Here is a 13,952-nt window from a genome sequence, read left to right as displayed (position 1 = left end):
CCCCCCCCCCCCTCCCTTAACACCATTCCTCCCGGACTCCCCTGGAGGTCAAAATTGGGTGTCAATCGTGAAGTCTCTATAATAAAATATTCATTTATAAAGAGTGATCATTATAAATAGTAACATGTCCACGTGGACACATATATATACCTTTAAAATACATTATTAAATAGTGCAGGGGTAATAAATTCTGCCTAAAGTTTGGAATTGTTACAACAATTTCAATTAAAGTTCGAATATATTTCAAACATTTTTCCCAAAAGATAATATGTAACTTAATTAGTTACACTTTAATTTGATGTCTTCATATGTTTGTTAATGGTTTGGACAAAAAGTCAAATTTGTTCCATTCTCGAAAAAATACTCTCTAACAGTAAAGATAAAATTGTGTAAGCAATCACATTTTCAAATTCTATTTCTAAAGTTACACTAGATATATTGTTATTAGTTGGACGGAATTGGAATACCCAAAAAGAAGAGAGGATATATCACCCATTAATATATAATGTAAGGGAATTTATAATGGACTAATACCAATGCAATTAAAACCTAATTACTTTAAATTGTATACTACTACTACCTAATAGTATACAACAATATAATTCAACTATTGTATATCTTCAATGTATACAACTTTGTGAATTAAATATCTCTGTATACGCGATACAAAACTAGAGGTATGTATACGATACAATTACAATACACACCAAGGGACAAAAAAAAGGCAGTATATCTATAGATAGAGATTTTATAACGACGACTACGCCTCAATCTCAAACGATACTATGAAAAAAATCAATAGCTAAATAACAATGCAAAAATTGAAGGTATTATAAGTGAATGTTCATTTCCATTAACCTAACTGGAACCATTAGATATACTAAAATACAACAACAATTCATTGATCACACACTATCTTAGTTAAATATGAAACAATGTTACAAATACCATTATATAAATATATTTATCCATTAAACCTCGGCAGCTCAGCTTTCCAACAAAGAGGTTTCTCATTTACAAATGTCACCAAGGGTCTTTTAGAGCAGTGTATTAGAAGAAAGCGGATGTTATTCCCGGGGACGAGCAAGCCAGAGAGAGCTCAGTGCTCGAAGCCTAGAGAAATAATCGGTGATAGCAAGAAGAGCACGAGCTGATTGGCGAGTTGTCAATATGCGGTGCATTTGCTGCAATGTCTGTTGCCGAAGGTTATCAGCCTGAAAGGACATTTTAATTTATAGGTCAGCCTATTTACGTGGGGAAAAAAAGACAAAAAAAACTTCAAACATGTGCAAAATGTAGTTACACATTTCCAGCAGTGGCGGATTGTGATTTGAGAAAGTGAATTCCGAAATGTATATCTCACTCGCTCACACATGTGTATGGTACGACCCTGAAGCATGGATTCTATAGAACCTGTGAATCCATGGATGAATTTGCTACTGATTCCCAATATGTTCCAAAGAAAATTTATGTAAATTATCATCACTAAAATAGGCGTCAGCCTTAAAGCAATGAGTAGGAGACCCCATAAAACCCCTCCTCCCCCATCCGTCAGCGAAACAAATACACAAACCTAAGGCTTGGAAGAGAGAATCCCCAAGATAGATCTTATATGCAACTATTAACGCCAAATCCCAGATCTAAGGACGTCAGAATCGACCAAATATTTCACAGCAGGAGTATGTACTACTCTTAAATTAACCAGGGAATAAACACCTTATAGGTTCTCCTCTGCTCAAGGCTCTCTCAAACTTTCAAATGACTAAAAAAATTAGATTCACTGTCACAGAACCACTATGAGGAGTGGTAAAACTTAAAATGTTGTCAGCCAGCATTCAGTAGCAAATATGCAACTGCAGGTAGCTGGTCATTCTGGTAGACAGGAGGATATGCCATCAGTTGGCTAGGAGAACTGTGAGGTGAAATGGACACTTTTTGTTCGGCTGGGGCCTAAAGTAGTTCAAAGATGTTATCTTGTGCAGTAGAGCGGTTCCTAGCTTCACTTGACCTAGAGTAAGCAAGAGTTCAATTCTAAGCAGGAACTTTGGTTTTCCTTCCCTTTCCCTCCCCAGGCCCCGCATCGCTTGTACTTCAGAAGGTATTGATGATAATAACAATATGGCGCAGTAAACAAGTTTGTTTGGATTAAATTGGAATCTGAGAATCTAACAAAGAGACTTGGAATTTATTATTTCTCCCTTTTCCTTCTCCGAATGCATCTCTCATTTTCTTTTTTAAGGAGACAACTAGGGAAAAGGGTAACCAACAGAAAGATGCACAAGTTTGACATGTCAATGATGAATCTGCAGGCTTTTAGGAAGCATTTCAGACAAAGCAAGTACATAATTTCACAGGAATAGACACAGATGTGAAGGATTAAGCACCTGCCGTATGAAGCCCTCAAGAGTTCCAAGCTTCCCCATTGCCATGGCCATTTGACCCATATAATTTGCAACATTCCCAGAGGAACCTGAAGGTCCAAGAGACCCTGCGAGAGTCTCAGCCAAAGACTGCTGCAATGCCTCCATTCCCTGAGATAAAGCATCCTCAGCCTGTTGGGATGACTGTTGCAAGTTGTTGATCGCCAATAATTGTTGTTCGGTTAAAGGCTCCAACTGATTAATGAGTAGCTGCAATCAAGTGGCAAGAAATTTAAGAACTTGCAGGAAAAATTTAGTCAATAATCTTTTCTCATCACCTTTAACCCTTGAAAAGAATAAGAGAAAAAAGAAAGGAAGGAAATGTCCAATGGATATTAGAATGTACCTAGTTTTGTGAAGGGGAAGATAGGGGTGGATGGAGAGGTCTGACTAAAGCAAGAACATCGGAGAAATGGAAATATTAGGAGCTGTTTATTTTACTGACAAGAACAGCAATGCAACAACAACAACAACAACAACAACCCAGTGAAATCCCACTAGGTGGGGTCTGGGGAGGGTAAATAGTACGCAGACCTTGCCACTACCTCGTGGAGGTAGAGAGGCTGTTTCCAAGAGACCCTCAGCTCAAGAACATCAAATCTAAGTGACAAGAGAGATATATGCAAACATAACAGCCAATACAAAAGATAGCGTATAATCAACAAATGAGACCATAACAAGAAAGAAAAAGGGAGTGAAACGCAGTAAACAGCAAAGGCTAGGACTGCTCCAAACGCTAACAACCCAAACCCTCGCAAGGGAAGACAACCCGCTAACCCTACTAACCTTCAACCTTAATACGCGACCTCCACTCCTTCCTATCTAGAGTCATGTCCTCGGTGATGTAAAGCATAGCCAAGTCTTGTCTAATCACCTCTTCCCAATACGATAAATAGGAGTTGCAAGCAAGTTGAAATAAGAGCATTGCATACCAAAAGAAGAACTTCCCACTAGAGAAGTAATCAGATGTCATTCATCAAGAAGGTGGCCATAACTAAGGTCAGAAGTTCACTCTATGTTTCATAGTGAAGAAATATGCCAAAAGACTTACATATAAAAAGAGAGAGAGAGAGAGAGAGAATCAGCAAGAGGTTTTAGATGCTGAACATCATTAGACAAACCAGAATGGAAGAAGGTAAGAGTAGAGGGAGAGTAACTAAAGCGAGACCATAGGGACAACAGAGATAATCTCTGCACAGAATCACTACCATGGGGACAGCAGATGGGAGGCGGAGCATACTGAAATCAGAGTAGTGCACCTCAAAAGAGCATCCTTACTGAGAGCTTCTAGCCAGAGAAGTATACACAGGTAGTTTATCAAGATGCAGCAGTAAATTAGGTTGAAATTATCTTTAAAGAACGAAAAAGAGAACTTGGGTCAGAAATTGATATTTGTTCTCTACAGTTCCTTTCAATGCTAAAATGAAAAAAGAACCACCATGCACAAGTATATGAGCTTTTATTTTTATATATTATCTTGGTTATATTTTGAGCCAAAGGAAGGGTGGAGAAAGCTATTCACCGAGCTGCACATTCACTTGTGGGAAGACAAAGGCTCTCACCTTGAGGAGTTCAGATGAACGGAATCCACCAAGCCACAAGAAGCATCTTTCTGCAGGAGTTTTCCACATGCCCGACAATATGTGAAAAACGTCAGCCTTTGCCGCATCCCCCTTTATCCTGAATATGTCATCATAGTGTGCCAAGATTCCATCGACTATTATGCGAAGTTCAGCATCACCAGCATGAGAATTAACAGCTCCCCTTAACTCATTAATTCGTCGGTTCTGCTCTTCCAACCATCGGGCATATTCTACATCAAATGCCAAAGCTCCTAGAAGGACCAGAAGTTGTATTACTCACTTTACTGGAATTTTATATTCAAGCTTTACAAAATCAATTATTCTGAATTCAAGGGCATTCCATGTTATATAAAGGAATAAAGACCACCAAAAAGCTGATGATTCACTACCCCACAGAACAATTGTTGATGACTAATCTAAAAGCTTCTTTCATGGTTTAAGCTTCTCCTCCATGAAAACATGCAACCAAGGAGGAGGGAAATTGCTACAGGGTGGTGCAGCCTAAGCAAGAGGCATGAAGAGGATATAAATCGCCTCTTAGTGGATTTAGTTTCACATCGCAGCTATGGAGCCTTATAATGCTCCTTGGTTAGCATCTCATGAGTGTCCCAGGAGCATATGAGTTAATACAGTCGAGCTGAAGTGCAGATTGAAGAACTACACTTTTGTGCCTTTTCTGGATTCTTTGGATCGAAAGAAGTAGGAGACTGTTCCATTATAGTTGAGAATGATAAAAATAATATAGAAGTTATTGTTTTTCTTGTAATTCTAGTGCAAGAAGAGCAGTCATTTTTGAACAGACAAATGGACTATCTTGATAGATGAATGTGTAAAGCAGACACCTATCTGTACATACTTCCTGCACCATCTTGGTAAGTATTTAATAAATGCATTTGAGTTATCCAGAAAAGGTAAAAGAAAAAGAATGCAATAACCTCCAAACTAAACTTCTTCCCCTTTTCCGTTCAGATTCTTCTCCATTCTTTATCAAAGTTAAAACTTCCCCTTTCTTTTTAATGAAATGTGTACATGTCCAATGCCTTCAGGCAATAACTTCCTTGGCATGATGAAACATATGGGCATATATAGCTTCGACAATTACGATAAATGAAGACCACTAATGAATCTGAAAGTCTTTAGTACTTTTATCGATAGATTAAATTTCAATTACAGCATCAAGTGGTAAAATAAAACAATGGAATCAAACAACGAAAAAAAGAAGTAAGGAAGCCCACCACAAAGATGCAAATCTATAGAGTATATAATAACACATCAGAAAGGATATAGAACAGAAAGTGAATATCCAATCATTAACAAGGTTCACCAGTTCCACCATTAATCTACTTGTACTTGGTGATAGCACATCGTTACTCAGCCATAATGTTTTGTTCATATTTTTGAAAAATCAGTCATACTAGATTATCCAATATTAAAGAAGTGAAAAACTTGTAATGATAAAAGTCTGAATGCAGAAGATGAGCATACCATTTCCACTCATCGACTGCGATTGATCTCCTGAACCTGAAATAAATATTCCCTTCGGGGAAAGAAAAACATTGTCTCAAAAAACTGATCAGAGAGATTGTCAGCTAATATCTACAGAGGTGCTAGATATTTAGGTGATCAAAGAAAGAAACAGATAAGGACACAGGATTTACGAACAAACCTGTTGCCGAGCTCGTTGAAGCTCCTGTTCTAGTTGTGTCAGCTTCATCCTGCTGCTCTCCAACTGTTGAACATATGCCTGGACCAACAAGAAAACAATATAGGGATATAATGTCATTATAATCGGTGCACATTGACGTAGTATTGATACCGATATATATATGGTATTTTCACCCATCTATGAAGTTCGATACACATTGAAAGTGTGACACTTTAGCTCATTATGTGACACTTGTAGAGGGAGAAACTGCTGAATCAGAATTTTCGGCTTTTAAATTGACTGTTACAAGCATCTATCGCGAGCAGTGGCGAATTTATGTGTAAAAATTGGGTCACCCGAACCCGTGGTCCTCCGACTAAACTCGATATATTACTTGTATAATTATTAAAGAACATATTAAATAAACACTTGTTGAACCCGTTCTTAAAGTTGCTGGATGGTTCACTGGTTTGACAGCCAGATTTTAACACCAAGGTCCTGAGTTCAATCCCAGCCAACCACAATTCACTTCTATTTTTTTTAGTAACTAATAACACTCGTTTTTTCCAAAAAAAAAAATGAAATTCTAAAGCAATGGTGCACCCGTTTTCTTGAAATCCTGGATTCGCCTCTGATCGCGAGGGCAATATGACAAAAGTTACAATACACAGATCAAATCCTTCATTTATTTAGGGCCGACTAGATTCTGAACTAATACATTCCGACATTAAACCTTCTTTTTTCATCTTGATTAGTATTATGATACTGTACTTTGAGACCCACCAGATAAAATTTAAATGGAAAGATCTAGTCAGGCAGATTTTGGATGACCACTAACGTAAGGACTGTTAATTACATTTCCATATTAATCTCAAGTAAAATGAATAGAGTGTATATCACATGAAACTGCAAATAGTGCCATAGAAAGAGGACTCACCTTTTTCCTTAGACGGCTTTTTCGAGCAGCTTCACGATTTTGAGCAAGTCTACGGAGTGTCTGCGCAAAATCAGCTCAATATCATATAAACGTTTCTTTTCCTCATATTCCATCATTCGATATGTGATGATAAATGTGATACCTTTTGATCTTTCGGTCTGTCACTTCCATCAGAAGCTACGGCACACAGTTGTTGATTTAGGAACTGCACCAACAGAGATCAAATATCACTTTCATTAACTTTTAATACAGATTAGTTTCAAGGATAAAAGCTACACAATAAGATTCAGGAAAGTCTGGATGAATTAGCTAATAGTCTTGTTAATGGTCTTCTTTAATCAGGAATGTTTTCTATTTCTTGTTCTTATCCAATATCTAGGAATTAGGTAAATCGATCAAAACAATGTCTTAGTATTAGATTAAAGTCGTGTATTTTTCTTTTTTCTTGAGATGTTTGGTAACAGATGCTGCTTATCAAGCAGGAAGAACAGTTTCAAGATGTTCTACCCACGTATATAAACAACACACATAATGTAGCTTAGTCAGAAAAGCCTAGACAGTAAGGTGTTCGTTCTTAATACCCCTTACTAGTGTACCTACCTAATGTGAAAATCATGTTTTGTAACGCTTTACATGAGCAGAGGGTCTATCAGAAACAACCTTTCTACCTTCACAAGGTAAAAGTAAGGTCTGCGTACACAGTACACACCACCCTCCCTGCACCACTCTTGTTGGATTACACTGAGTATGTTGTATATTCTTTTGAATTGATGTCCTCTCTTTATTCTTTTATTATTGGTACATATATCACATCGTTGTCCCTCTTCTATTAAATAAGACTCTTCGTCCTTCCCTCCCCCCCACACTTTCCACCCTCAACGTTCATTCCTCTATTTCAGTAACTCCATCAATCATCTTTTACTGCATGGTCAAGTTCAACATTCAATAACAATGCAGAAGGATCATCATGAACCCTTAGTTTGGTTGAATAGATAATGGATGCATAAGGTTCCATGTCTTTCCTCCATTGACCCATCATTAGCCTACTTTCATCCTTAACTATTGGCTCCACCCAGTATGTAGAAGCAGAAATAGATAAGAAACTTTTGCTGGGATAGTATCGCAAGGAGTTGGTTGATTTTTCATTTATTACTAAAAACATAGATTATATGTCAATGCCAGTTTCATTTTAAATGTGCTACAGACGCGTCTCTCTTATTTTTTTGTTTTTTGATCAAGTAAGGTTTTCGTTGATAATAACAAGGCCAACTTGGCCGTATACAAGAGATGCACCAAAGAGGAGAGACCAACAAAAATAGTTATCTCGAAAGGACACACAATACACTATACAAAGAGGAAATGCATGGGTGCACCAAAAGAAAATAAAGGATCGGAGACTACTCAATTGTGCAAAGCTCATCTCACCCCTTCAAAAGCTCTCCTATTTTATTTCTCTCTTTCCAAATGACCCACATTGGAGCTAGAGGAGTAAGTAGTAACATTCCACACCTTGTGCCTTCTTCTCTCTTTCCACATTACAGACATGTCTCTCTTTTACTTATTACAGAGTAAAAGAGCATAAACATGTTTATATTCTCCTTGATATAGGAAAATGAAAAAGGTCTAATTGCAAACCAAGTTTTAAAGGAGAACCAAATTCAAATTACAAAGTCGTCATAATCAATCAAAATTTGGACTTATTGAAGTCAAGACTAGACATAGTTCAAAACATAAAATCAAATAATGACTGGATATAGATTTGAGAGGTAACTGACTTACCCTGTTCTTATCTTCAGTATCGGCATCTGTTGATGTACTAGGACTGATATCAGCCATCATGGACTATAGCCAACTTTGTGGGTAATCAATTGAAATTGGAACACAAATCAGATGTAGTATCTTCTGTAAATCACCAAGGCAGAAGCAGATGTCAATAAATATCGACTTGCAGACATCAAGTTGGTAAAAGATATTTAGGTAACAATATCAAAGCACAAAAGCCTTGTTTTCAGCCAACTCTCCAAGGTGATGAACACATGAATATTCTATCATCTCCCTCAATGTCACAACAGTATTGCCAAAGTGTGAACTACAATACTTGAGAACTGCAGGCATGATTCATTCACAGGTACCAATTGGAAAAGGTACATATTCATTACGGGTGTCACTTGTAAGTATCCGGTAAGGGTGTGGATTTTTTAGCTAATTTTTAGTATATGGAGGATCCTCAAAAAACCTGTACCCATGTCACACCCATTCATAGGGGTAGGCAGTTGAACAACCTAAAGCCAGATTAAACTGAATTTATATTTTCCAATTGAACTGAATAAACATTTGTAACAGTTTGATTCAAAGCACACTGGTAATTTCAATTCACTCACTAAAAAGCAATACAATTGTTGAATCAATATAAACCCTACTACTAATATTTATTAAACCTCATTCTCAACAAATAGAGACCTTTCCTAGTTATTTGATTTCTTGACTTTACAATTGGGCTCAGAGTAAATTTCTGCCATCCTGCATAATGGAATGTCATAATCTCTTGGAACATAAAATAAGCAGACAACCTGGCTAAGCTGGATACCGGAAAGTCAAGTTCTATTAATCCATATGGCATTCCACAATAAGCTAATTATGTTAACTATAAAATCAATTACTAATTCAAGAAAAGATTGCCTCCAAGTATTTATCTAGCAAGAAAATGCACACTTAACTATCTAATGCTAAGTTTTAGTTTGCATACATTCTTTATCAAGTAACATTCTCCTGGTGAGCTTCTTGAAGCAAATAATAGCTGTTAGTGTCGATATCTGAATCAGTTGGTTGCTTGAAAGTCAACCCCTCAAATATTGGCTGCAAACCGGAAACTTCTCTCCTTTTTTCCAGTGAAGTGAGGGGAGACGGGAAGGGGGTTAGACTAGGTTGGGGAGGTGCTTGGCAAGAGACTTGAATCATACTGGACTTCGTAAAGATTTTAAGAGAAACTAAAATATTTCATTACAAAGCAAACAAAAGTAAATTGTAGACTCAAAGATTCATTGTTCTGGCACCTCACATTACAAGACTTAATCATTTAATAAGTTTATTCAGTTTGCACCAAATTACGGCAACTAGAAAACAAAGTACTGAAACTTAAGCAACATTAAAGAAGCAGATAAAATTGTTCATATAAGATAAAACAACAAATAGCAGCCATGTACTACTTCCAACTCTCTATTGAGGACAGAACTATCAAAAGCAACAAAATGGCTAAATACGTAGCCTCAGCAGCAATAGACATACAATCATAGACATCACCATAGATGCATCTTCCATCAAGTAATTTGTCTTAAGCTGAAGAACATCTTCAGAGCTTATTACCTGATACCTGTTGGTGGTGAGAGGTGGCAGGTATCCGTGGAATTAGTCGAGCTGCACGCAAACTGGCCCGAACACTACTAATCCCAAAAATTGTCATCTAATTCTCAAATCCTAGACACTACTAATCCCAAAAATTGAAATTTCTAAGAATCAAGAATCATGCTCACAACTAATATCTAGTAAAATCCAAACAAAAACTCCTCCCTAATCCACACCTCACCCTTCCCCATCCTCAACAGAATAAAAAAAAGTAAACCCTTTACTCACAAAGTCCTCAAAATCCAAACTTTATAACCCTCCACACCAAAACAACCACACCCAACTTCAAGAAAAGCAGTAAGCAATACAGTAGCAAGTTACACAATAACTGCAGATTAAAGAAAGCTAAGCCACTTACAGTTCAAGAGACGAAAAGGGTCTATAGCAAAAGGCTCAAGCTTTGCCAGAAAGCTAAAATAAGACAGCAGAATCATCAAATCTTGTTATTTTTTGTTGGGGTTTCCCCCCTTCAATTTCTTTAGCCCTTCTGGGTTCCTCAGTTTTTCAGTGAATCAGTGAGAAATCAACTGAAGTTTACAATCAGTAAATCAAGCACTGCCGGAAGTACCCAGATGGGAAGCAGGTGAAAGTTGCTAAAATGGGATGACGTCCTATACCTTGTCAGCTCTCCATTCTCTCTCTTACCAGCCAATTTTGACTTTTTGGTCACAATGTGTCAAATCTCTTATTTCCAAGAAGCTTGTTTCAACTATTGATTACTCTTCTACTCACTTTTTACTTACTATTTTTTTTTTCGGTGTCCGATATTCGCATTATAATTCAATTATTTCGAATTTGTATCATGTATGACTCTATTTGGAGAAAACGCTCCCTATCAAGAAATTTTTCACATCTGAACTCGAACCCGAGACAACTGATTATGGGAGGAGCAACCTATTCAATTTTAAAAAATCAAAAAATAATGTTAATTTATTGTTATTATTACCCGCGCGTTGAGCAAAAATTTAATGTCTTGAAATTTATAAAATAATACTTAAAACCTATTAATCATTAAAACTAAAATACTATATTATCTTACATACAAGATTACGTAGTAACGAACATTAATAATTTTATAATTTATCATTTTGCTTCCAGGAAGTGTTTCTATTTGATAATTTGGAGAATCAAATGAAAATCAACTTGAGATATTAAATTTTATAATAAATAAATAATCATTGGTGAAGGGATAAATAAATTTTAAAAGACTGAAAAAAGTGAACAAATCTTCTAATTTTAATGTGTAAAAAGCTTAGCCCTACCTTTTTCTTTACATATATCATTTTAAATTCCCCATTTAAATGTACCATAAGAAATTATTAAAATGGAAAATTAAAGGAAGAATGTATCATATTGGACAACAATTCAACTTATCATATATACTTGAAAGAGAAAAATATTACACAAAACTATTCAATTTGTTTGGGTGCTTTTTAAAAATCAGCATACCAGAGTGATGTAGTTCAATTTGAAACTACAATTCTATTCCAATCACAGTGTCGAGAAACACATCTATCACTTCAAGAAAAGTATTTACAACTTGCAGTAAACTTGAGAATCTATCAATACTTCATGTTAAATATGAGCAATTAATTTATTGTGTAGTTATTATCTATGTCTTTGGGATTAAAAGAGGCTTCAGTCTAGTCATATTCCTCTATAGGTCCATCTGGCACAACATCCTTGAAGTCATGTCAAAAGTTTATTAATTATTGTCTTCTTTCCCTAGTTCACTTCGCACATCAAGGTACAATAAGGTTTTTAAGGTCTTTATGTCCTTACAATGACATACCAAATTTGAATTTTGTCTTCAAGAGATGGTAGTATAGATCTTTAAGAGATTTTTTTATTGTACCTTCAACAATTGCAGTAGAGAAAACTTGCATTTAATACTCAATTAACGTGGTATTTAATCTATACTAACAAATACTTATAACTTTGCAGAAACATAAACAACAAAGTTTAAAACATATACTCAAAAACAACAATTAATAACATAAGCATAAATTAATGACTATAAAAAACATACCAGGATCTGTAACAATAGAATGAAACAGAAAGAAAAAATCTGAGCCCAATGAATGCACAGTCCCCTTTAAGGAAATTATTTCCCTCTAGTACCCGAGGTTTAAAGGAATAAATCCTCTCAGGATAGAACGATTTCATTCACCAGTGTATTGATACAAAAAAATGTTATCAGTGAGCCACTCAATGGGAGCAAAATACACGAATATTTAATTGTGCAGAAGAAGAAGTTCAGAATTTTGTTGTTATAAAATGAGAGGAAACCCCTTATATTTATAGACAACAAAGGGTAGTGTAAACAAATGTTTATTGTGCCTTATCGGAAAGGTCACAACTCTTTGGAAAAGTTACAATCCTTTGAAAAGGTCACAACCTTTCATAAAAATCACAACTTTTCATAAAAGTCGCAATTTTTCATTAAAGGGGAAGGCTAGTTAAAAGTCGCAACTTTTCATAAATGTGGTCATTTTTCATGAAAGGGGAAGACTAGTTTTAAAAATAAATAAATTAAAAGAGAATCCTGGTTTGTGGTGGTGCCACGTTGGCAAATAAAATTAACAGAAGAATCTATCCCATTAATAGCGTTTAGTACGTCTAATGGACACTATGAATGGATAGTAATGCCTTTCGGATTAAAAAATGCCCCGCAAATCTTTCAAAGAAAGATGGACAAAATATTTTCTGAAAAGGAATTTTTAATCGTCTATATAGATGATATACTAATATGTTCTAACACGTATCAAGAACATTTAACACATCTGAAAGAATTTTCAGAAATATGTTTGAAAAATGGAATTATTCTAAGCCAGAAAAAAACAGAAATAAACAAAGATGATACCTCCTTTAGGCTGAAGATCTAAACCTTCACTTAAAACTATTCTGAGAATTTAGAATCTTTGCTTTCCAGGGAGATACTAAAGAATCGGCAATAGACTCCTTCTCCTTCTGCATAATTTTTTACTGAGTGTATCAATTGTGCAGGTAGTTTGGCGAAGGAAGCGCATCTCAAAACAGAGAAAAATTGCGAATAATAGCAAAAGAACAATTAGAAAAATTGCAAATCTGCAAAATGAGTTATATTCAAGAATACACCTGTGAATTTGAAGAATATTACTATAAAATATTTGATAGCAGTAAAGAAATGCTACCATACCTTGGGCTAAATACTTTCGAGAAGAATATGAAAAAGAATCTTGTTACAAACAGGTGCCACGGCAAACCATGTCAAAGGTATTATATTGGATGGATTACCAATTTATGAAGGTACCCCTTATACTTATAAGACCTTTGAAGGAAATAATTTTAGTTGTACAAATAGTGTGGATCTACCAATACAGTTAGATACAATAAGAATAACAGTCCATTGTTATATTATAAATCACGAAAGTAATAACAACCTAATCTTGGGAAATTTGTTCCTTAATAGTCTAAATGACTACAACATAGGAAAAAATGGAATAGAAATGAGTTACAGAAGTGAAACTTGTTTCTGAACAAAAATCTAAAAATGCCCAAAGAAACATCTTTTCGAGTATCGGTCTTCATAGAAATAACTTTCTATGATACTAAATTAATAATCTGTTGTCAAATTGACAATGGATCAGAAGCTAGTTTAGCAAAATCGTTTTTACTAAAAAAACTGGGATATCAATAAATCTAACATATCAATGATTGGTATTACAGGTGTCAAAGAACAACTATCACAGTCAAAAGAAAAGGTAGAAATAATTTTAGGATAAAAAATTGTTCCTATAAATAAAATATTTGCCTATGATAAACTGGAGACTGATTTGTTGTTAGGGAATGACTTTCTCCAACAATTTCAAGATTATCATCAGACATTATATATGATAAGTCTCAAAACCCCTTGCGGACATTTTATCAAAGTTCCAAGAAAATAAAATTCATATATTCTTGAAAAAGAAAATGGAAATTATAAG

The 13,952-nt window shown here is 35.4% G+C and overlaps 1 protein-coding gene across 1 annotated transcript; it reads right to left on the bottom strand.

Annotated features, from left to right (window-relative positions):
* Positions 1 to 828: 828 nt before the first annotated feature.
* On the bottom strand, positions 829 to 10,811 carry LOC125844045 (transcription factor TGA2.2-like). The gene is made up of 9 exons (XM_049523277.1): positions 10,346 to 10,811; positions 8,365 to 8,487; positions 6,728 to 6,790; positions 6,586 to 6,645; positions 5,670 to 5,747; positions 5,489 to 5,540; positions 3,983 to 4,254; positions 2,385 to 2,630; positions 829 to 1,214 (listed from the first exon to the last, which is right to left on the bottom strand). The coding sequence occupies exons 2-9, from the start codon at positions 8,422 to 8,424 to the stop codon at positions 1,068 to 1,070; spliced, it is 978 nt and encodes a 325-aa protein (XP_049379234.1). The 5' UTR covers positions 8,425 to 8,487; positions 10,346 to 10,811; the 3' UTR covers positions 829 to 1,067.
* Between the last annotated feature and the right edge of the window lie 3,141 nt (positions 10,812 to 13,952).

Source organism: Solanum stenotomum, chromosome 11, assembly GCF_019186545.1.
Source record: "Solanum stenotomum isolate F172 chromosome 11, ASM1918654v1, whole genome shotgun sequence".
Lineage (NCBI taxonomy): Eukaryota > Viridiplantae > Streptophyta > Magnoliopsida > Solanales > Solanaceae > Solanum > Solanum stenotomum.
Note: the sequence above shows the minus strand (reverse complement) of the source record. Positions and strands in the feature narration are given on the sequence as shown.